At 41.2% G+C, this 25,776-nt stretch overlaps 1 protein-coding gene across 7 annotated transcripts in view; it reads left to right on the top strand.

Moving 5' to 3' along the window:
* Positions 1-25,776, top strand: part of MYO6 (myosin VI) — a 163,085-nt gene that overhangs the window by 36,706 nt on the left and 100,603 nt on the right. For all 7 annotated transcript variants that reach the window (XM_075923798.2, XM_075923797.2, XM_075923796.2 and 4 more), the window contains exons 2-5: positions 732-869; positions 15,387-15,456; positions 22,680-22,753; positions 25,226-25,355. In XM_075923798.2, the coding sequence (XP_075779913.1) occupies positions 750-869; positions 15,387-15,456; positions 22,680-22,753; positions 25,226-25,355 (394 nt within the window). In that variant the 5' untranslated portion in view covers positions 732-749. The remainder of the gene's footprint in view (positions 1-731; positions 870-15,386; positions 15,457-22,679; positions 22,754-25,225; positions 25,356-25,776) is intronic.

Genomic DNA, 25,776 nt, shown 5'->3' with positions numbered 1-25,776 from the left:
AATGTTTACTTAATAGCAGGTTATTTTTGGATAATGGTCAAAGAGTAGATTATATACTCAAGTAGCGTAGATCATAAACTTGAGTAGAGTAGATCATCTACTTTTACAATCTCTGAAGCTTTAGAGGTGATTGAAGCATATCTCTTTAGTGTGTGAATGTGTGTTGAGGGGGAAAGAGTAAATTGGCTAGAAGAATTAACCTGTCTGTCAGACTCAGTGGAATCCACAAATCTAATCAATAATCTATGTACTAGAGGTTATCTAATATTAAAGTAGCTGTGCAGAATGAAGACTAATTCAGTATACAAACATATTGTGTTGGGACTGTTCAGAAAGTCTGAGTCCAGGCAAAATTACTATTTAATTCAGTGTCTGCTGCATGGGTTGAATAACTCTGTAAATTGAACACTTGTATAGGTGCCTAACTTTAGGAATCTAAGCATGAAAATTTTGGCCTTACATCTTCACCCTGATGCCTGTGCTTCATTCTGATGCCTGTGCTTTTGAATAACAAATAATGCATTTTGAATTCAAGACATAATGTGAAACTGTTTCCTAAGAGCATTTTGGCAAAGATTACAGTAAAAGTTCTTGAATCAAGAAGGCATTCATATGTGTGTAAATACTTGATACTAGAATCAATGTTCTCATTTTATGTAATTTGAGTTTGGCTTAAAAATAGTACAGTTTCTGTACAGTTGGTCAGATTTTGATTTTTTTTTTTTTTACAGGAATAGTGAATAGCTCCAATGATGGAGGACGGGAAGCCAGTTTGGGCTCCACACCCAACTGATGGGTTTCAGATGGGGAAGATTGTGGATATTGGCCCTGACAGCTTAAGTATTGAACCATTAAACCAGAAAGGCAAGGTAAGAAAGGGAATAAGAACTATACCATCACATAATAGGCATAATGTACAACAGTGGGAGTCAGTGTCTGATCTCACCTTTGTCTCTGACTTGAGTAATTCACTTAACATTTTCTTTGCCTCAGCTTCCTCATTGCAAACAAAAATGACCATAATGTTGAATTTGGCAACACTGGCTCCTCTTGACAAGAAACACTTAGTTTCCAGCTCTCAGATTTTCATGTGTGCGCTGTATCTATTGTATTTATTAAGAAACTAAACATGTGCATGTCTTTGTGTGAAGTGTTATGTTTCCCATATTGAAACTGAGACTGGCTCAGGATCTGTCTTAGAGATGAAGACTCCATTTCTCCTTTCCACATGCTTGCTTTTATAATTAGGGCCCTACCAAATTCACAGTCCATTTTGACCAATTTCATGGCCATAGATTTGAAAATTGGTGAATTTCACATTTTCCGATGTTTAAATATGAAATTTTATGGTGTTGTAACTGTGGGGTTCTGACCCAAAAGGAGATGAGGGGGACACAAACTTGTGTAGGTGGGATCATGGGATTGCCACCCTCACATCTGTGCTGCCTTCAGAGCTGGACTCTGAAAATAGCAACTGCTGATCTTCCTGCAGCTGCAGGAGGTTCTAAGAGGTAGAGGTGGGTATGGTCTGGTTTTCCCCCTCCCCCGCTTCTACTGCCAGAACAGGACAGGGGTAAGAATCCCCCTCTGATGGGACCCTCCTAGGAACAAGGAGATCTTAGGGAAGGGCTTATTCATGGTCTGTAACAAATTTTTCAGGGCCATGAAATTGGTAGGGCCCTATTTATAATGGTTAAAAATCTAGAATGAATTATCAACACAATTTTTGATTGTGTTTATTAATGTCAGACTCTTTTCCTGTTTCCTCTAGCTTCACAGTTTCAATAGAATTAATTTTATAAGGGAAAAGATATTTTTGGACACTTTGTAAATGTCTGAAAGCATTATATATTATTGGATAGGTAATTCTGTGGGATACTAAATAGTGAATTTGAAATTATAATGTCTCAACTGTCACGTGTTAAGAGTAGTGAGCCTTGAGTATCCCTAACTTGTGTTCTTATAGCTCAGGAAGATCAGAATGTTAAGGATAAAAATCTAAAACCTGTAAATGAAAAAGCCATGCATGCATGTTGAGGGAAACACTAGTAACAAGAGACCTATAATGCTTGAAGATACCATTTTAAGGAATAATTTAAGGAATTTAATAACATACATTCCATCAGCCTCCTCCAGAAAGCATCTTCAAAAATAATAATATCATTCCACAAAGAGCTCTTTTGGATTATATTGTTATGATGTTTCTTATTTGATGTAATGGCTTAATTCAATGATGAAGAGGTGGATTCCTCATCCTGACATCTGAACTTTCAAATTGGTTGTGTGTTAACCATGTTTTTCATATCTGGCAGCTTGAGGGGAGGGAGAGGGAGAGTATATAACAACCTTTTGAGAATACCTTTGTCTTCAAGAAATTTTGTGCTGACAGTTATTTAGTTGTTAGCCAATAAGTTATATTTTTTGCATTTTACTGGCAAAAGCAGAAATTAGCAGCTGTATTTTAAGGCTTTAAGTTTTGTTGTTTCAGAAAATGACTTAAAGTGTGTGAGGTTTTTCAACAAATTCCCCTCATTAACACTCAATTTGTAGAAAAGATGAATACTCTCATTTTCTCATCAGTTTTGTCATGGTGACAGCTGCAAGGAATTTAGTCACAGGTCAAGAGATGACAAAGCAGACCTTCCTATTCTGGGGGACATGGGTGTGTATTTTAGGAAGAAACCTGAATGGGAAGCTGGTTGTCTTTGCTTGATAAAAATATAAACAAAGCATAATGTCATCTGATTCCTTCTCTTTCATGGTAAGGTCCCCAGATGGGTACAATGGGCATGTCAGCTTGCTTTCACCTTAACACCAGAGCTTTCAGGCAAGCGTGTGCTGAGCATTGTGAAATTATTCTCAAGAGGTCTGCATATGACCTAAACTAATTGTATCTATATTCCCTTTCTTATGTTTCCTGGGATACTTTAATAGGGTTTTCTTGCCACACTTACAAGTCTGGGAAAGCTTTGGGCTATTGTCCTCAGCTGGCTCTGTGGCTATGTGGGGAAAATCAAATAACTCCAATTGTGTCTAAGGGGGGACTGTGCAGAAATCATAACTTGCTAAAAGAAAACTGCTGTAAGGGTTAAAAAGTTTTCCAGGCCTCTCTCCCTGTAACAGAGAGAAATCAAATTAGCTCTAATCAAGACCCTTACAATGCCTCCTATCTCAAGTTCATGGATACTCCTAGTCTGTCACAAATTATCATGTAAACTCTTATCTTTGTCACAGTTTGCCTTGTAGACTCCTCCACTCAAGTTCTCATGTGGCTTTGTGTACTGTAAAAACTTACTTCTAGCACTCCTGGGGTGAACAGAAGTCTCAGAGTACTTCTGCTGAGACTTTGATATGTTAAAGAAGAACAATCCACAACTGAACTGTCTAAGCATACTGTATAAAGATTCCCTGAATCTGTGTGTCAGGGCTGCTGCTTCACTCTTGGAAGTGACAGCCTGCATGCATGCATCATAAAGTTTTCTCTTCTAGGTTTCTTTCCTGCCTCACTGATTTGACCTCCAGCCTCGGACCCTTCTGGGGGCTCTGTACCCCAGGGGAGCGAGATTTCCCCCTCAGCTACTCAGGAACACAATGCCTTAATATCCAGGTTATTTCTCCTAGCTTCGGTGGCAGGTTTTCATGTCTACCATCGCCTCCACCTCTTCTCTTCAGCCAATGAAAGAAACAGCACCCCAGGTGTGAAGGAACTGGAAGGCATTGAGGGGCCTCTTGGTCCAAATGTCTTTCTTTCTACCACACGCTCCCCTGGCTTTACTTCTATAAGGCCAGACATTTCCTTTGTGTGCACTGGTCAACATTTAACTTGATAGCCTTACCGAAGGTAAGTGGGCATATTTTCCAAAGTGGTCAGGGACTCAGAATTTCCAATTGTGGGAGATTTTTACCTGAAAAAGTGACTTCCTCAATAGGCGGACACTTCACTGGTAGCCCAGTCTAGACAGGCATTATCTCAGCCCCTCCCTTGGCCATGAAAACTCTCGGGTGGCATCAGGCCAACATGAAATAAACAAAACATGTGGATTGCTATCTGATTCCTAAGTGACTTGGTATACTTTCACAAGCAGTGCAAGCTTAAAATTGCATGTTCTGCAGACTTCTCCCTAGAAAGAAAAGAATAAAAAAAGTGCAATTCAAATACATTTCATGCAGGTATTTGATCCTTGGGATCAAATGCTGATGGAAATCTATTCTTAGTGGTATAATAAACTTTATGGAAATCTGCAGCTATTTAGCATCAACAGAAGAATCAACTTAAGATCCCGATTCCTGCCACACACTGTAGAAAGGACTACAGGTAGTGACAAATTTAAAGCAGCTTGTGAAATAGGAGAAAATATCTCTTCATAAGTGATAACAGGGTCAAGGCATCCCATGTGGCTGTCTGCAGTTAGACTCTAAATTAATGCCAATTTCTCTCAATTTTGTGAGCAAAAGTGCTATCACATTGATCAAAGGAGCACACTGGACATTGTAAAGAGGGACCCAGTAGAACTGTGTAACAATTTCAGGAACAGCTTTGTCCAATTCCCAGTCTCAGCAACATGGAAAGACCAAGACATGAATGAGGTAACCCAAAATCTGATTGAGATGGGAATACTGCAACCTGATTCCCATGCTCTTTCTCACCTCAGGGAATAAAGGACTAGCATAGCACACTCCTATCTGAAACATGTAAATAAGTCCTGAATGAAGGCTTGTCTTCAAAGCATTCCCATTTTATTATCTTCAGACAACTAGCCAATTAGCCCGTCATAAGACGGGCTTTTCAGGTCTTCTCTCCTGACCGCTCTCTCTCTCTCTCTCTCTCTCTCTCTCTCTCTTCCTACTGCCTCCCCTGCCCTCTCTCAGCTCTACTCCGCCTCTAGCCTCTCTCTCTTGTCTCTTTCTTTCTCTTCTCCCCCTTCTGCCTCTCACTCTCCCTTTCTCTTTTCCTCCTCCTCCTCCTCCTGCCTCTCTCTCTCCTCTCTCTCTCCCTGCCCCCCTTCCCCTTCCTCTTCCTCCCACCGTGGCGCTTGGCTGAGTGCTGCCTGCTCAGCAGAGCTGCCGCGAGGGAGGGGGGTGGGGCGGTGATGTACCCGGCTGGGACCTGGGCCGTGTACATCACCACCCTCCCTTTCCCTCCCACCCCGGGGGAGCCCAAACAGCCCCTTGCGCTGCTGGCTCCCCCGGCAGCCCGGCTGAGGGGTGCAGCACTCAGCTGAGTGCCACAGCGAGGGAGGGGGGCAGAAGGGGGTGGGGACGTACATGACCCCACCCCCTGGCTGTGTACGTCACCGCCCTGCCTCCTTCCCCTCCCTCCGTGGCGGCTCTGCTGAGTGTTTTGCGCTCAGCCAGGTGGCCACAGGGGAGGAGTGGCGGGGCAGTGACATACACTGCCAGGGGGCGGGGCTGTCTACATCACCACTCCCCCCCCCCCCCCCGCGTGGCCCGGCTGAGGGGCACACCACTCAGTGCCAAGGAGGAAGGGGGGGGGGCGGTGACGTACACGGCCTTGCCCCTTAGCCGTGTACATCACCGCACCGCCCCCCTTTCTGTCCCACTGGGCCCACCTGAGTGGCGCTCAGCTGGGCCCTGGTGGGGGAGCAAGCGGCGCCAAGCAGCCCGTGGCTGCACCGCCCCCCCTGCTAGGTCTGCTTCCTGCCCCCCTCCTCCTGTCCAGCTCCATGGCCCCCCGATGCGCCCCCAGCTCTGCTTCCCACCTCCTCTTTCTGCTGGCCAGCCCCACGGCCCCCCGGATATCCCCCCCGCCAGCGCTGCTTCCCTCCCCCCTTTCTCCGGGCCCCCCCCATCCTCCCCTACAGCCCCCGATCCCCCCCAGCTGTGCTTCCCACCCCCCCTTCCGGCCAGCCCTGCCCCCTTTCCCCTCCCTCCCCCTCTCCATCCGTGGCACACTGTGTCACTCCCAGCTGAGTGACGTTCCCCCTAGGCCCTGGCGGGGGAGCAAGCAGCGGCAAGCGGCCCCAAAAGGCCGTTTGCTGCCGCTTGCTCCCCCACTGGGGCCCAGCTGGGAGTGGCTCAGTGCGCCACAGCGCACCAGGCAGGGAAGGGGGCAGGGCTGGCTGGAAGGGGAGTGGGAAGCAGAGCTGGGGGGGATTGGGGGCTGTGGGGCTGGAGGGGAGGATGGGGGGGCCGGAGGAAGGGGGAGGGAAGCAGCACTGGCGGTGTGTGTGTGTGTGTCTGGGGGGCCCTGTGCCACCATGGAGCGAGGGGAAGGGGGGCAGGGCGCTGACGTACATGTCCAGGGGCGTGGCCCTGTACGTCAGCGTTACAGACGCACAGACACTGGGCTACTATATATATGATTCTTATAATTTGCAGAGGGATGGCACATGTTTTCTTTTCCTAACTTCAAATATTACCATACTATTTTACGTGTTACCATGGGGTCTCTCCTATATTTTGGTAATAATTATACTGGTTGTAGAAATTAAGAAAATTAATTCATCATTTCCTGGACAATTTTTCTGGGGTCTGGATGATGGAGAAAGCTGAAGCAAACACATGGAGCAATGTTCCTGGAGTATATTAGGGTATGTCTACACAGCATCGTTATTTCGGAATAACTAACATCTACACTACAAGCCTTTATTTCAAAACAATGTTGAGCTGGAGGACTTCTTACTTCTTGTAAACCTCATTTCACGAGTAGTAAGAGAAGTCAAAGGAAGAGTGTTCTTCCTTCAACTATATGCTGTGAAGATAATGACAAAAGCCTAATTAAGTTATTTCAACTTAAGCTAAGCAGTTGACGTAGCTGATGTTGCATAACTTATTCCGACATTAGCCCTGCTATGTAAGCTGTACCCTTACATTTTATGGCAAATACAAATACACGGTGTCAGGGAAGCCAATCATAGGCCTGAACTGAGGACGAATATTATCAGGTAAAAGATCTCATCTCAGAAGAATGTTAAGCGAAGATGAAGATGACCATAATACATAACAGGGTGTCAGAGTGGTAAACTCAGTTCCTACTGGATCATGTTGGGAATTCTGATCTGATACACAAGTATGCTTCAGTGTTCCAGAGTTCATATGATACCTACTCAATACTTTTCTGTATCACTTCTACATTACTACTTCATCCAATGGCAGATCTATATTCTCTCTACTCTGTTGATTATTAGAGTATTGTGTCCAGTTCTGGGCACCACCCGTGAAGAAAGATGTGGAGAAATTGGAGAAGGTTCAGCACAAATTGGAGAAGAGCAACACAAATGTTTAAAGGTCTAGAGAACATGACCTATGAGGGAAGACTGAAAGAATCGGGCTTGTTTAGTTTAGAAAAGAGAAGACTGAGAGGGAACATGGTAGCAATTTTCAAATGTCTAAAAGGGTGTTACAAGGAGGAGGGAGAAAAATTGTTCTCCTTGGCCTGTAATGATAGGACAAGAAGCAAAGAGCTTAAATTGCATCAAGAGAGGTTTAGGTTAGACATTAGGAAATACTTCCTAACTATCAGGGTGGTTAAACACTGGAATAAATTGTTTAGGGAGGTTGTGGAGTCTCCACCACTGGAGATATTTAAGCGCAGGTTGGATAAACAAATGTCAAGGATAATCTAGATTCTAGACCATGCTGGATCCTGCTGTGAGGGCAGGGGACTGGACTTGATGACCTCTCAAAGTCACTTCCAGTTTTAATATTCTATGATTTTCAAGAATATGTGTAATTATTCTAATATGCTGCATAGCACCCACTTTTGTTAGCTTAGAACAAGAGTGGAGAACTTCCACGCTTCAGGATGCAGGCAATTCATTAGGGTTAGCAGCTTGTGAATCACCAGGCAGATTGTTTACCTAAGCATCCACAAGCACAGAGCCCTGTAGCTCCCTCTGGCCATGGTTTGCTGTTCGCAGCCAGTACGAATAGCAGGGCTTCATGCATGTGGATGTTCAGGTAAACAAACTGCCTAGCAGACCACCATATTTAGCTTGTGGTCCACTATGACCCCTAATGAAAATAAAGGTTTAGAAAGGTAGTTGTGCTGTAAGCACAAAAGGGGGGACTGTGGAGGCAGGAAAAGGAAATAAGGGAATTTGTGTGCAGCCATCTTGGTCTTGTTAACAAGAGAGCAAGAGTCAGGCTAAGTCTGTGGCCTGACAATGCGAGATCTGTAATTAGACGCTGCCTTTGCCTCTCGCCTCCATACGGAGATAAGGATAGTATGCTGACTCTGGTAGGGACCTTGAGATAAGGAGCATCTGGGTGGAACTAAAATAACTATTAGCCATTGGTGTTTGTAATGGGAAGGAGACTAATTGTTGTTGTTATTATATCTAATAGACAGTATATAAACGTTCATAATTGTTTGTATTCGAAGATCTGCCTCGGTGGGGGGGGGGGGGCTTCCCGCTTCCCCTCCCTGTCCGAACCAGTTTTTCCCTTGCTGCCGCTCATAATAAAACTGCCTCTGGCTACTCATTGCTTACACATGCAGAGTGAGGATAATGTTTTCTTCCACAATTTTTCTGCAGTACTACTTCCTAGACAGTTGCTTCCTATTCTGCATGTGTGAAACGGATTATTCCTTCCTACTTGGAGTACTTCGCCTTTGTCCTTATTGAGCTTCATCCTATTTACCTCAGACCATTTTTCCAGTTTGTGCAGATAATTTTGAATTATGACCATATCCTCCAAAGCACTTGCAACCCCTCCCAGCTTGGTATCTGCAAACTTAATAAGCGTACTCTCTATGCCAATATATAAATTATTGATGACGTTATTGAACAGAACTAGTCCCAAAACAGACCCCTGTGAGTCCCCTCTTTTTATGCTCTTCCAGCATGACTGTGAACCGTTAATAACTACTCTTTGAGAACGGTTATGCAGCCAGTTATGCATTCACCTTATAGTCGCCCCTTCTCGGTTGTATTTCCCTAGATTATTGATAACAAGTTCACGTGAGATTTTATCAAATGCATTACTAAAGTCTAGGTATACCACATCTGCCACTTTCCCCTTATGCATAAGGCTTGTTAACCTATCAAAGAAAGCTATCAGGGTGGTTTGACCTGATTTGTCCTTCACAAATCTGTGCTGGCTGTTAACTATCATCTTATTATGTTCCAGATGTTTGCAGATGAAGTCCAGGTATACCAAATCTACCACTTTCCCCTTATGCATAAGGCTTGTGAAGAGTCGGGGTTCCTCTGAGATTCCTGAGGCTTGGCTTTCAGGGCTGAACCTAGAGTGTAATGTCAAAAGCCCTCCCTTCCCTGCCTTATACACGCAAGTTTTCATTGGAGTCTATGGGTTTTGCAGTGTTATGCTGCAATCATTTATCCTGAAAAGGTGTTAATCTATGTTTTCTAGAGTTATCCTTTGATGGTTATTGTCCGATTTTTCCTTGTTAGTCTCTTGTTTGTGTCTCACTGCTGGGAGAATCTGCCTGTCTTCTGGGTTCATCAATTCTGCTAATTTAATTCAGACTTAGACACAAGGGATGTTTCCTGGTTTCTACTTCTTGGGTTTCTACTTCTTGATCACCTGGGTATTTGTGATGGCTTTCACACTTACATGCATAGTTCACTCACACTAAACAATATTGCAGAGTTTAAACAAGATTAATAGTTCTAAAGGAATAACAAAAAGGAATTTTGCACACCTTAGTTTGTGATGTAGACAAGGGATACAATTTAATTTGTAAACTAACAGGAAGCAAGATCTTACAGTAAATATTATCTAATCATGAGAGAGAGGGTGAAATAGAAGCATACAGAACTTATAAGCAAATCATTATACATCACATCATTATGTATCCTACATATTCTTATAACCAGTACTAAAATACTACATTTTTGCTTCAAGATACCTCCTCTACCAGCTCCTTGAGTATTTTCACACCACTTAATATTCCTTTTCTCATATAATTATAGTTGCCTAGGTTATAAGCACTCTACATCATTTTGTGGTGATATGCAGGTCACCCCTCATTCTTTTCAATGGCTGTATGTAGCTGTAGATATGTTAGGAAGTGTAAGGAAAGGAATAATGGGTATTGTATTACATGCCTGAAGAGGATTGTAGGAATACAGAAATGTCTAGTCCCTAAAAGACTATTTGCTATCCCCCTTAATATTTTTTTATATTTTAATGTTCAAAGGATGATTGATAAAACATATTCTTTCCTAGGTCTCTGTGCAGTCCTTCAATAGTAATGCATATGAATAATACTCCCAGTTTCACAAAGTGTGTTTTGAACTTTGTCATAGCGAAGATTATGTATGGGAAGAATACACGACCGCTGGTAAACTTGTGTAATAAACTCAAATTTAGTCACAAAAAAAATCACAATTAATTATAGTTTTAATCAGTTTTAAACAGTAGAATACTAGTTGAAATGTATTAAATATTTTTAGATGTTATCTACGTTTCATATGTATTTATTTTAATCATAATGCAGAAAACGAAGTGTATAGTGCTCACTTTATATTATATTTATTACAAATATTTGCACTGTAAACATGATAAATGAAAGAGATAATATGTCACAGTTCACCTCATTCAAGTACTTTAGTGCAATCTCCTTATCCTGAAATTGCGTCTTACAAATGTTGATTATTTTTAAACATAACTGCAGTCAAAAACAAAACAATGTGAAACTCAGGAATGCTGGCTAAAGCATTAAGGCCATATTAGTGTTTAGCATATCTAGCAGATAAGTATCTTGCAATGTCAGCTACCAAAATGTCATGGGTTCCCCGCTGCTCATGTTGAGATCACAGTGTAAAGAAGAAGCAAGCAGCATTATCGCCTGTAAATGTAAACAAAGTTCTGTGTGTGATTGGCGGAACAAGACGTTGATTGAATGGATTGTAATCTCTAAAGTTATATGTTGTTTTATTTTTCAATGTAGACATTTTTTTGTACATCATTCTACATTTGTAAGTTCATTTTTCATAATAAAGATTGTACTATAGTACTTGTATTAAGTGAATTGAAAAATACTGTTTTTGTTTTACAGTGCAAATATTTGTAATAAAAAATAAATATGAAGTGAATACTGTACATTTGAATGCTGTACTGTACTTGACATCAATATATTTGAAAATGTAGAAAACATCCAAAAATATTTAAATAAATATCGGTGCCACCTCTGCCCACATATATACACCAGCAGCACCATCACAGGACCTAACCAGCTCAGCCATACTGTCACTGGTTCATTCTCCTGCACATCTACTAATGTAATATATGCCATCGTGTGCCGACAATGCCCCACTGCTATATACATCGGCCAAACTGGACAGTCCCTACGTAAAAGAATCAATGGACACAAATCAGATATTAGGAATGGCAACATACAAAAACCTGTAGGGGAACACTTCAATCTCCCTGGACACACAATTGCAGATCTAAAGGTAGCCATCCTGCAGCAAAAAAACTTCAGGACCAGACTTCAAAGAGAAACTGCTGAGCTACAGTTCATCTTCAAGTTTGACACAATCAACTCTGGATTAAACAAAGACTGTGAATGGCTTGCTAACTACAAAAGCAGCTTCTCCTCTCTTGGAATTCACACCTCCAGATCAGCTACTAGAAGTGGGCCTCATCCTCTTTGATTGGATCCACCTCGTCATCTCCAGCCTGATCCTGACCTGCATATTTATACCTGCCTCTGGAAATTTCCACTACATGCATCTGACGAAGTGGGTCTCTGCCCACGAAAGCTTATGCTCCAGCACTTCAGTTTGTCTATAAGGTGCCACAGGACTCCTCGCCGCTTTTAAATATAAATGGCATTCTGTTACCGATTAGCAGTGCAATTAATTATTACAATTATTTTTAATCGGTTGACAGACATACTCCTAACTAAAGATTTTTTTTTAAATGGGATGGTTTAGTAAAGGGTTTCAATGGAAAAATATTTAATCATGTGGCAGGATAACTTACTAATTTTAAAATATAATATGTTTAAAATACTCATCTGGCAACATGCAAACATGTACATTTCACCTAATGTCACCTAGAAAATAATGCAGTGATGAATTTATGCCATGCATTAGTGATATTCTTCATAGACATAACTGAAACTAAGTTCATATTCTAAAGAGGTCTTTACTAATTTTCACATCACTTAATATTTTAAAAGTTAAATTCAAATGAGTCTTAGCTTGGACGGGATCCTTATGAGAGTTTCTCTGAACTTGACATGATCCTTATGTCCCCCTTCAGTTTCTACTAAAGATGATTTCAGCATTCATCCTGGGAAAAAGATGCCAGCAAAAGCAGCATCCAACTTACAAGGGATGATATGCAGTGTGGTTCTCGTTAATTTTTCATAAAAGTGTATCTACCCAGTGCCTTGCCAGATTTTTATGCACTGGATCTTAAGACCGAGCACTAGAGACACAAAGATACTGTTGCCTCTCTCGTTGACTAATCTGGTGCAGTTGGTTTTAGATCTGTTGAAAAATGATGAGTTTAGTTTTGAGAAGTGAGATTCATTTGAGTTGCTTTATCATAATTCATTCTCTTTTTGAAAACGAAATCTGTCTTCATCACCATGTATTTACACTTGCATTACATTTAAACAGATATGAATTGCGAATTAAATTACAGAATTTTGGGAAGTTAGTTTTTTTTTCTGGGCACCCAGTCTTGTTCTGCTTTACGTGGCATGAACAATTTGAGGAGTGAGCTCTGTCTAGACTAGAACAGGCAAAAAAGAAAAACAAATATGTAGCTACTGTGACAACCCAATGCTCCTTGAAGTCATGGGGACCTTGATCTAATATTCCAAGCCTCTGAATAGCCATCTGCAGCATTCTCTGATGTAGTAAAACCCTTAGGGTCATAGACAACTCATGCCTCCCAATATTTGGGGTGGGGTAGGGTAAACCCTATGTGTCTCCTCTGTCTGGCAATCTCCTACCTTGCACCCAGCCTCGGACTGCCAAGCTCTCACCACTCCATGGTACCTGCCGGGAAGGGCTCTGTCCTTCCACTATGCCTGTCCCTCAACAGGTTCAGCCCCTCTCCCTGGAAGCCAGGTCTGGGTGGGGAGTGAGACAAAGCCTCTAGTCCCGTGGCTGACGTTGGCCACTCTGGGTTGCTGACTCTTTGCAGTAGCTGCCTGAGAGAGCCTAGCTGGGGCAGCGACGGTGGGCCACCCTGACCTTGGACCAGGCTGGGTCAAGTGAGCTGGAAACCTGCCAGGAGGTGGAGGGGACTCTTGTTCGCTCAGCCCTTGTCTCTGATAGTTGGGCTCAGTGGGGGTGGCCTGCCACCCCAGCCAAGCTCTCTCAGGCAGCTGCTGCACTGTATAGGGCAACAGGCCAGATAAGCAAGCGAGAGAAGTGGCTGGTCCTGCCCCTCCTGCTCCCTGCCTAAGCCTGACTGCTAGGGACAGGGGCTGAGCGTTCCGGGGGGTAGTTGATGTGGGAGACAGAAAGAGCCCCTCTTCTACCCCCTTCCCAGCAGACCTAGCAGAAATCTGGGGGAAGAAAGGAGGTTTGACCCCACCTCCTCCCCACTATGTTGCCTGTGCTTAAGGCTCTTTATGTCTGCAATGTGATGTACTGAACAACACTTGTGCCTTGTAGGCTATATAGATTTCCTGATTAAGTCTGGCTAATCTAGTTTCTGACCATATCTAAGGTAATTTTAGAAAGTGTTATCACTATCATAACAATCATGGGAAGTAGGAAGAACAGAAGGGCCTCAGGAAAAAAGTATACAATCCATGAAAAGTCTCCTGTACCAGGGAAGGAAATCATAGAAGTTTTTTTTACCAATTTTCAACTGGCAATACTTACATTATTTTTACAGACATTTAATGCTTCATTTTAAGAAACCTGCCACTTCCAAATTAATTGGAATTGAAGCTACTTAAAGCTGTTGTAATTTTAGATTTTGTGGCCTACACTATGTTGTTTCTATTGTGCTGAAATAAGAGGAATAGCCTTATATATCTCTCATACACTGCCACAGGAAAAAAGATGTTTGTCATGAAGGTGTCTCACTGAGCAAAAACGAGTTGACTTGTGGCACCTTAGAAACTAACAAATATATATATAGTATCACGAGCTTTCGTGGGCAAAACCCACTTCAGGTTAAGTGGACAAACTTGCTTAAAATATTAAGATCATTACTTCCAATAGAAGAAGATCTTTGTTGCCTATCTTTGGCTGTTTTAGTTCAAGACGACTACTCTTACTGCCTTAATTATCTTCTCAGGGAAATTATTTTGGCGGCAGCATGTCAGCTGTAACAATTGGAACAACAAGGCTTCCATTCATTCATGGATAGATGCAATTCTCTATGCAAACACCTAGTGCGACCTCTCTACCCTCAGATAAATGTCTGGATGAAAATATGTAATTTGTTAAATGTAGTTACATATTTGTACACTGTGGACACTGATAGATCTATTCTTGCTGGGTCTCTTTCCTTTTTTAAAAATAATATGAATTACAATTTCAGAAGTATTAGAAGCTACAGAGGGGTAGCTGAGTTAGTCTGTAGAGGATAAACTTAAAAAACAACAAATAGTCTGGGAGCACTTTATAGACTAACAAAACATGTAGATGGTATCATGAGCTTTCATAGGCACAGCCCACTTCTTCAGTCCCACGAAAGCTCAGGATAACCTCTACATGCTTTGTTAGTCTTTAAAGTGCTTCCAGACTATTTGAAGTATTAGAGACAAGTTTCCTTTTGTTACAGATTTGTTCTAGAGAGAGAAACACTGGCTAAGTGGTTTTCTTGTACAATTGAAGTACAGGATTAAAGGAAAGGCTTGTTAAACCAAAATTCAGTGTTTGAAAATTAAATAGCTAATGTAGTGTATTTTTAAATGGGAATGTATTTAAGTGGGATAGGAGTACTGCAGCATGATTCAGGGTACTGTGCTAGGAATCAGGAGACCTGGCTCTTATTCCTGGAGCTGCTATTGATTTGCCATTGATTTTGAGCAAGTCACATCCATTCTGAATCTGTTTCCTTTTGAGTAAAATGCTTATAACTGTTATAACAGTGAAATTGGTATCTACGTTATAGAAAATGGTATCTAAATATCTGGGACTAGTGCTTACCTTTAAAGCTCTCAGGGATTTTGGATGAAAAATGGTAAGTATTTGTAATAGTACAGTTGAGACTGCAGTAATTGCCTTAGTACAGATGTCTTCACCATTAGCATCCCTTCATGGGTCTAAATACAAGAATGGCAAATGTTCTTGATTGAAGGGGAGTGTATCTTTGTATAATACCTAGTGGCCCACGTCCTTCATTAAGGTTCTTAGGAACAACTGCAGTAGAAGTAAATTGCTGCAGTGGTTGGTTGAACTCACTAAAACCTGCCACAGAAATACAGCAATGGCGAATTGAAATTCTGAAAATAGATTTTTTTTCAAATCTGACAGACTTTTTTGGCTATCATCAACCAAGTGTTTCCTGCAGAAGAGGACAGTAAAAAGGATGTGGAGGATAATTGTAAGTACTGCACTTTAAAGTGTATTTATAACCCATTTGGTTTATAACAAAATCTCTACTTCTAAGTTTATTTGCTTGAAGTTGCATGTTTATAGCAATAAAGATCCATTAATGTGTCTTATGTCTAAACCAATTTTAAGAGGCTTCACATTTATTGTTGTTGTTTGTTCTGAAATGTGCATGCAAAAGAAGACTTTTTAATTCCAGTATGTGAACTATAGTACTCTTCCTAAACTGGAACAAAACTAGTGTCATTTTTTATTTACATATGTTAAATCAAATGTGCATTACAGTACAGTAGTGACACTGTTATTTAGTTTGATGGACAGTAGAGTGAGCTATATACAGCAATGCAGAGTTTGATTCAACCTTTTGATGTATGATGTAAAACTACCAGTTTTGTCAGAAGATACTCAAGTTTTGGGGTAGTAATAGAAGAAGGATGATGTACAGGCAGTCCCCGGGTTACATGGATCCGACTTACATCGGATCCCTACTTACAAACGGGGTGAGGCAACCCTGCACTAGCTGCTTCCCCCCAGCAGACCAGGTAGACGCGAAGCTAGCGCCCCCTCCCCAGCAGACCAGGGAGACGCAGAGCGGCTTTTCTCAGCAGACAGCTTGAGAATAAAGGACTGAGGGAAGTGAGGGGTGGGAGAATAAAACTGAGCTCTGGAGAAATGTTTGGCTAGAGTTTCCCCTACAATATGTACCAGTTCCGACTTGCATACAAATTCAACTTAAGAACAAACCTACAGTCCCTATCTTGTATGTAACCCGGGGACTGCCTGTATACCCAAATGTTAAGGAACTTGTTTGCTTCTGTACATTTCCTCCCCTTTTTAAGGGGAGAGCAGCAGTGTGCACTCTAAAGTGCATGGCAACACAGTTTCACAGGTGATTCATCAGCCATGCCCAGTCAGGGGCTCTGGGCTCTGTGCAGTGAGCTGACTGACTGGGTGGGGCTGATTAATGGCCTATGAGAGCTGCTTGTCAAATCTGTCCGCAGTACCTTATTTCCTGAAAACAAACTGAAAAATTTGTCTTATTAAATTTTGTTTCCCAGGGCAGTGCTAGCTTCCCTAGATGTTCGAGATTACTTTTTAGAGGTCACCATGTTCTTAATACAAAATACAGAGGGTGAGGTTTCTCAAAAGCACTGGGGCTATGTCTACACTGGCATGATCTTGAACAAAAACTCTTTAGCGCAAGAGTTCTTGCATTAAAGTATTTGTGCAAGAGAGTGTCTACACTGGCATGTGCTTTTGCGCAAGAGATGTGCTTTTGCACAAGAGCATCCATGCCAGTGTAGACTCTCTCTTGTGCAAGAAAGCTCTGATGGTCATTTTAACCATAGGGCTTTCTTGTGCAAGGAATTCATGTTGCTTCTCTATACTGGCCTCTCGCGCAAGAACAGTTGCGCAGAAGGGCTTATTCCTGAGCAGGAGCATCATAGCTCTTGTGCAAGAAGCCCTGATTTCATACAGTAGAAGGTCAGTTTACTTGCTCAAGAACACACGGCCAGTGTAGACAGGCAGCAAGATTTTGCGCAAGAGCGGCCACTTTGGTGCAAGATCGTGCCAGTGTAGACACAGCCTGTATTACTTAGGACTACAAGTTCCATTGAAAGCAGTAGCATCCACTTCTTATGATTGAACCTAGATATGTAGCCATTCTGCAATAATGAGGAAAACAACACCTGGAACTTATGATAGTGTAGAACTAGTAGCTAACATTTTCAATTAGAAGGTTTTATTTTCAGTTGCATATAATTTTGCAAAACACTTGCAAATTTTTTAGGCTGGGTGTCTGCCTCAGCCTTATTTTTATTGATTGATCGATGTAAAGTGTCAAATAATTGCTTTTTCTGAGAACAATGTTAGATAAAAATACTTTGTTTTAAAAAATTGTTTACTGCCATTTCACTGACATTCTCTAGCAGCTTTAGTTTTTTGGAGTATGAACTTGATGTTTTTTAAGAGCGTTTCCCCATGGTGTAAAGCAGGGCTACTCAACTTTGGAAGCTCCGGGGGCCAGAATGATACTCACAGCACATGCCGAGGGCTGCAACTTAAGTGTGGTTGCCTATACATGCAAATATATATATGCAAATAGCTTCTTTCACACTGGTGGGCATGAATACAAGGAATAAGGCAAGATTATGCAAGGCATAAGCCCCATTTAAGTCTCTTCATATGCCTCAGCTTCCCTGGCCCCAGAGCATGGGGTGGGTGGGCGGCATGCAGCTGCCGCTGAGCACCTAACTTCTCCTGTGCTGTGGGACTGTCAACACTCCATCCTCAGTACGCCTATCTGGGGGTGGAGTGTGGGTGGAGCCACGTTGGCAGTTCGGGAATACAATACCGCCTCCCACCCCTTCTTAACATACAGGTGGCCCGTGAGCAGCACCCAGAGCCCCAAGCCAGCGCAAACACTCACATGCAAACACAGCACATGCCGAGGGCTGCAACTTAAGTGTGGTTGCCTATACATGCAAAAATATATTCCTATACATGCAAATATATATATGCAAATAGCTTCTTTCACACTGGCAGGTATGAATACAAGGATTAAGGCAAGATTACGCAACCCATAAGCCCCATTTAAGTCACTTCTGCTGATATTAATAAAATGCAATATTTACCCGATTTCCACCCATATGACAGCACTTTTAATGAGCAATGACAGTCCAGGAATTTAACTGCTAAAATGCATATCAACAGAAGACTGTTATATTGACTTGTTTTGTTTTAGTTTCCAACTGCGGGCTGCGTTTTGAGCCCCACATAAATCCAGACCTTACTGTAGGCCACAAACCAATGGGCCACGGGCCGCATGTTGAGCAGCTGTGGTGTAAAGGATGTGCATTTTAACATTTCTGTCACAATCTGCCCCAATTTGTCTCGGTTATGTGCTTCTGAATATAAGTTCATATTTATGTATTATTTAGCACATGCAATCTGCTCATAGCATTCTTCTCAATAATGTTCAAGACACAAAAACCTTCAAGAAGTTGAGTAATTTTGCAGTCCTCAACAGTGTGTCATGGTTTGTGACTGCTCACATAGACATAGTGATATCTTGTATGCTCAGTAGAAACTTGTTTGAGTGTGGCTGCTAATTAATCTACACAGATTCAATTTGCAGTAAGCATGCTCCATTCATGGACTGCACATTGAGCTATCTCCATAGAGCAAGTGACCATGCTTCATCTCTGATCTGCCGGCAGGCCTCCCAATATGTGAGGGCAAAGGGAGCAGCTGCCCTGGGTCCCAGTGATTCAGAGGGGCCCAAGGTTCCTGGATGCTGCTGCTCTGGCATGGGTCGTGGGTGAAGATAGTAGGTTTAGAGGAGGCAAGCCCCCAGCTCCACCCCGTCTACTAAGCTACCCCCTACGGGAGCTAAGCTACCTCCTCCTGCACCACGAGAAGATGGGTGGGCAGGTGGCCTCAGCCTCCCTGGCCCCAGAGCATAGGGTGGGTGGGTGGCGTGCAGCTGCCTCTGAGCACCTAACTTCTGTGCTGTGGGGCTGTCAACACTCCATCCTCAGTACGCCTATCTGGGGGTGGAGTGTGGGTGGGGCCACGTTGGCAGTTTGGGAATACAATACCGCCTCCCACCCCTTCATAACATACAGGTGGCCCATGAGCAGCACCCAGAGCCCCAAGCCAGCACAAACACTTCAGGTGGCTCTTAGGGCTTCCTGGGTAAATGGGGTGCTGTACTATGCAATCCAGGCTGCACTTGGGGGGTGGTGCTACTGTCTAGTGTGGAGGGCTGGCTGCCTCTTCCATATGAGGCCCTGCCCCTTCTGGGAGTGTGGAGCTGGTGTCCTCCCTCCCCCTTTCCCATGGATCCAACATGGCTACCCTGATGGCAAAGGATGAGCTATGCTTTCCTTACAATTTCCCTTTATTAATATTGAGAGCTGATTTTTGTAAGTGGGCATCTGGCCAACTAAAATCGTTCTGGACTACAGATGTTTCCAGACTAGAGAGGTTCAACTTGTAGGTTTCTTTGATAGGGTAACAAGCATTGCAGATGTGAGGAGGCAGTAGATATCCTAGATTTCAGCTTGGGTAACTTGTTACTCTATCATATAACCTTCTCATGAACAAATTTAAGAATAACCCTGTCCCCTGGAGCAAATACCCTTTAGTGGGAAAAGAGATTTTAATTTTACTTTAGGAACCAAACAAAATGTGGTGCCTTGATCCTTAGGATATTTATAATATTACTGGCCAAACATGCTTTTTTTCTTTCTTTCAGATAACTTTTTCTGGCTTGACAGTATTTTCTAAAGATGCAGAAATAGGAGATGGTTGTTCCCCACTGTATTTTCTTTAATTTTGAGGGCTATTTCTTTTAGTAGTCAGGGGATTATAAATCTCCCTTTACTCGGGAAATTAACTTGTCCCACAACATTAGAATCTGAATATTGGGGAGATATTAGAAGAGGGAAGAGACTTCACCGTCAGTGTAGAAAGAAATTGCCTCTTTGATTTTTCTCTCCTAGTTCAAGTAAAACTTCCTTGCAAAGGATAAGGATGAAGAGTTTGATAGGATTGAACATTTAGGTGAGAAATAAATATCACATGTAAGAACCCGATTGTCTGATTCAGTAAGAACCCCTCAGGCTGTTATCTCAAGAGGATAGAAATTAGTTTGAGACATAGGATGAAGACTAATTTAAGGCAGTGTTTCCCAAATGGTGTTCTGTGGAACCCCGAGCTTTTGTGAAGTGAAAATAAGGGTTCTGCAAGAAAATTACATTACAATAACCTTTTATGTTTTTTTTTTAAAATCAATAATTAATATTAAGTGATTTTTGTCTTTAAAGATGTGCAATTAAACTAAATGTTGATCTCATGACCTTGTTTAGCATTTGTTTATTATTATCCTTACTTATTTGTGGTCTACTTTTTCAGCTCCATATATTAGACTGTTATTAGGAGTTCTGCAAAATTATTTCAAGTTTTTAAAAGGGTTCCGTGGCCAAATAAAATTGGGAAACACTGATTTAAGGGATTTGTGGGCTAGAGGATAAACTGCTCAGGATAAACCCCAAGTATTTTCTTTATTAACCTTAGGGGCTTAGACATTTTGGAAAAGAGTTTTTTTTTTTCTTCTGGTATCTATTCATCCTCCCATAGTGGAAGATGTTCTCCCTAGGCAGTTCATGTGTTCAGGGTCTATTTGGAGATACATGATTGAGCCTGACAATGTGAAGTGAAGCTACTTTTAGAGCTGTTCCAGAAAAGGGAGTGCTGCTGTAACCCACACACCTAGTGTGGTTACTGAGCAATGCAAGTGGCACCTAGACCACAGCAACAGTTAAAATCAAGAGACCTCTACCCTCTGAGCTAAAAGCCTGCTGGCTCCCAGCCCCTGCTGTAGAGGTCTCTTGAACTTAACGGTTGCTGTGGTCTAGGTGCTACTTGCATTGCTCAGTAACCACACTAGGTGTGTGGGTTACACTGCTTCTTGCTGGAGCTGAACATAGCAAAGGAAGGCCATGGGAATCTACTGTACTACTGCAGCAAGCTTGTCTGGAACATTTGATGGGAGGCAGATTCTTTGCTCACTGCTGAAAGGAGTGAATTGCGTTGGCTGACAGCACTTTGCAATCTTATTGTCCACTCTTAAGGTCTTTTAGGACTACGGTGACTGATGTGTGGCAGGAGAAGGATGAAGAAGAGTTTACCAGCTGCCTGCCTAGCCTCAGTGTTTCCACGGGGTTTCTGTGGACTGAAGTATCTGGGAAAGATGATTTCACTAATAGGCAAAAAGAACAGGAATGTTGAGTATAAAGATAAGGACACTTGAGAGTGTCCTGATTGGTTGTGAGTCTTGTATCATTTTATGCTAAGCTTTTGGTTGCTGGTGTTTGGAAGTAGGATAAATCATTTGAGCCTCAGGAAGCTGAGGAATTACATGATTTTCTGTGTTGGAGTCCTAGGAGAAAAGCCCCTCCTGGCTCAGACTGAAAAACAGTGGTCACGTTCTTCCATTTTGAGGATTAGTATCTTCTTGCAGGGGGTGATAAGCACATGAGCAGAGCATTGTAGAGGTGTTGGAGAGCTCATGAGACAGGAAATACAACTGATCAAGAAAAGAGAGTGCAACTTGATTCTAAATAAAGTACTGTCAAATGCACAAAGGAAACTAACTGAAACAATAGAGATTATTTTGTGTTGCTGATGGACTCTAAAGTGTAGCAGCCTATGTTTGAAACAGAAAAATAAGGATGTGTGTGTTCTGTGTTTGAAATGCTAATGGGAAACTAATGAGACAAGGACTTGAGGAAGCTCTGCATAAGAGATCTTTTAGGATAATTCTATTGTCAACATAGATGGAACTCGTAGTGATGCCCTAGAATTAAAACTACAGCACGCTTTCCATTGTTACTCCTGTTTTCAGTTTTGTACAGCTTTGCCAGACATTTGCCATTTAGTCTGAAACTTTCTGTGCTTGCTTTGTCTCAAGATGCGGTATTTCAGTAAAGTTGGTTTAGCTGTTTTTAGCAGTGAGGTTAAGGAAAAACTGATAGTTTTGTTAATGTTTTTTTTCCTAATAGTTTCTTTTCCAGCCTATAAAATTTTGAGCAGGGATTTTAAATGTGGCCAAGACAATTGTCCAGGGATCAGATGGATCCTTTTTGTTGTCCCCATGAAAATATACCCTGATTTGATGAAGTTGTGAACATTCGAAATTGCCTTGGAGTATGCTAAGAATTAGCAATAGCAGCCTGTTAGATGATGTTTTTCTGTGTGCAAAATGGCAGAGAACGAGTTGAAGGAGAATAAGTTGGAGGACTTTATGGTTTTCAGACAAAGTTGATGGTGCATATTGTGGAGGAAAGCATGAATGTGCTTGTGGGAAAAGCAGTTGAGGAAGGTCGGGACTGGTATCACTGAGGAGTGAAGTCAAAAGTTGACACTTCCATGCTTTAATGTTCTTTCTTAAATGTTAGAATAAAATAATAATCTTTCATTTGTCTCTTTTTAGTGTTGGCTCATTAAAACTTTCAGGTAGACATTTTTCAGACAGAACTAGGTCTTTAAATCAATAGTGTCCCTTTGAAAAAACTAGCAGGATTAAAGTAGCCATGAGCCAAAAATGAGGAGGGGAACAAAATTCTTCTTAATGCTGTATTTCATTTGCGTGATCATACTCTAATACGGCAACTTGTCAAAATAACTGTGTGGCTTTTTAAATTGCAGGTTCACTGATGTACTTAAATGAAGCTACACTCCTTCACAATATCAAAGTGCGGTACTGCAAGGACAGAATTTATGTAAGTAGTACACATTGTATTAGCATGTATAATATGCCAAGTACATTTAATTATACTGTTTTTGTTGTTTAATATTTGTGCCTTTTTGTTCGATAGCAGAAAATAAGGGTTTCATGCCCATACGTAATTGGTAGCATTTATGAATGTTAGTGGTTTTGATAAGGAAAATCTGGTATACCACCCCATTCAGATGGGTAAAAGTAGTCCATCAGGCAAATTGAGTAACTTGGACTTTGTGTATTTTTATTATTCATTATTTCATTACCTAAAGGAATGCATTGCTACAATATAGGTGACTTTGCCAGCAGGTCTCCTGTTATCAAAGATGGCTCTTTTTCTTCATTATTTTTGAACGAAGCAAACAAGTGTCTCCTTTGATGCTTTCTGGCTCATATGACCATCTTAATCTTTTAGATTGCTATCAAATTGCCTAATTATATTTAATGAATTCTGACTAAATTACATTTAGTCCTTGCCATCTGTCCTGGCAATGACCGTTGTGAAATAGAAGAGAGCCAAGAAGCTGGGAGAGGGGAAATCTCTGGTTATTGACATAGTTGAATAATTTTTTTCTTCACCTAAAAAAAAAAAAAAAAAAATCAGCTTTGAGACTGACAACATTTGCATTAAAAATCAGTTGTAATCAGGTGTATTTATTTAGACCTTAACTTTATTATCTAAAATAGTGCTCACTCATTTTTGGCTGTTGTTGCACTGAAAATTATACAGTTATCAATTATTTATAGAATCAAGAATAGCGGTCATTGGCTTTAAAAACCATACTGGTACTGTCAATAATTTGACTGCAGTTAAAAAAACAAAACACACAGAACAAATATCTGCAACAGAAAAGATATGGGTTAGTCCATATTTCAGCTCAAGAATCTATCTTCTGTGTTTAAGATAATTGCCAGCTAAGTTTCCAGAATTTATTATTTACATAATTTGGTTCAGTTTAAGACATCACTAGTTTTCCCTTCTTACTTCATTAATAATCGTAGCAAGCAAGGCTTTTATATGCTGTTTTCAGAATCAGTGTTATGTAATTTATTTAGCTACGTAGAGGAATGTTAATATTAATACTGGTGACACTTGAACAACTTCATGCATACAATTTTATTCAGGGAAATAGTGAGAGCAAGAGTAGAAGTAATAACTTTTCTGTGAACAGGTGTAGTCCTCTTCCCATTTCAGTGCAGAATTAGTGGCCTATATCCAAGGGGTTTTCTAGTATACTTAACTCAAGAATAGCAAGTGGAAAAAAACTATCTGGAGTTACTTCATCTCGCTTCTTTAGGATCTTTTTGTGCCAGAGTATCTCTTCTCATCCTCAGATATCTAACTGCATTTATGTAATTTGGTCATTATCACTATTAACTGAGTACCTCATATGCATTCAAGAATTTATCCAAATAACTGCTCTGTGAGAGAGGGAATCATGTTTTTAAAAACTTCTTTCTTCCTTCTCTGCTCCTGGCTATAGCAACATTTCAAAAGAAAATAGCCCTATATTGCTATGTTGTATAGTATCATCTGCTACCTTTGCTGTTTAACTTTATATTCACACTTTTAAAAAGTTAAACTTACCTCAACCCCAAATTGGCTTCTAACTTGATATAAAATCTATATTAAGTACTTGGTGGTTGCAAAATGTTTTTTCGTGTACCTATGGAATTGTATTCCAGAAGAATATGGCTTTATGTTGATGTTCAGTACACTGTAGACCAGTGAGAGACATACTGGTAATACAGTGGCTGTGTAGATTAACAGCAGCCTTCATGTGCTCATTGACAAGCTGTACACATCTTTGTGGGTTAGAAATAGGTATGTAAAATCCTGATTAATCATTTAATTGGTTAAATATTAGGTTGATCTAACATTTAACCGGGTAACTGACTAAGCAGGGTCTGGCCTTGGTCCTGGGGCTGCTGCTCTCGCCGCTGCCGTTGGCAGCAAGAGTCTCCCAGGGCCGGGGGTTACTCATGCTGCCCCTGACCCCAGTCCTAGGGCTGGGGCTGCCACCGCCCACAGTAGGCATTAACCAGTATCCTGTAAGCATTACCTGGTAAGGATGGTGCTTACTGGGTAACTGGTTACCTGTTAACATCCCTAGTTAGGACTACTTTTACAAGAGGGGTAGAATGTTGTCTAGGACACAGTTACACTGGGCCTGAGGGTTTATTTAGAAAGAGCTTTGGAAATGTTTGCTTTCTCTGAGATGTTTTCTGAAGATTAAGAAATACAGCAACTCCCAGAGCAGTTTACCCATCTGTATTTGCAGTATGTTGTCAGCATTAGTTGTATGTAATCCTAATTTATGGCTTTCTGGAAGTATTTGATTGTGTTCCCAATCTAATTTCACTGTACCAAACTCTGAGATGGGGTTTCTGTTGTTTTCAATAGCAATTCAGAGTTGCTTTTAACCAGTTAGTTGAATATTTCCTAGTAGTTTACTGTGGATTTTTTTTACAGACTTATGTCGCCAACATTCTTATTGCAGTGAACCCATATTTTGACATTCCTAAACTTTATTCTTTGGAGACTATTAAAAAGTATCAGGGTAAATCACTTGGGACATTACCCCCTCATGTCTATGCAGTAGGTATGTATTCCGACTTTCTCTGCTAAAATATGCTTTGTTCCACTTCATCTTCTATTTTTAAACTGTTTGAAAGACAAATCCATGCTAAAATGGCAGATTCTCTCACCTTGGATATTAAACACAGAAGCAGTATAATAATTTCTATTTGCCTTCAAACAAAAATGCTTAGTTTGCGGATTATATGCAGTTTAATACACCATGCACTTAAACCATCCTAAAAAATAGATTTAAATAATTTAAGTAGTGAGAAATGCCATAATTAAAACTGAATGATAGTTTCTATTGTGATATGATCCATTTTCTGAAAATTTCATCCTTGACAGTAAGTAGTATTGAATTTCCTTTCCTTTCTACTTCAGCATGTTACCGGTGTGGATTGTTCCTTCATGCACATTTTACCTCTTAGGAATTATAATGTCTT

This window comes from Pelodiscus sinensis, chromosome 3 (genome assembly GCF_052426305.1).
Source record: "Pelodiscus sinensis isolate ZL-2025 chromosome 3, ASM5242630v1, whole genome shotgun sequence".
In the NCBI taxonomy this organism is placed as follows: Eukaryota; Metazoa; Chordata; order Testudines; family Trionychidae; genus Pelodiscus; species Pelodiscus sinensis.
This window is presented reverse-complemented; position numbering and strand designations above follow the sequence as displayed.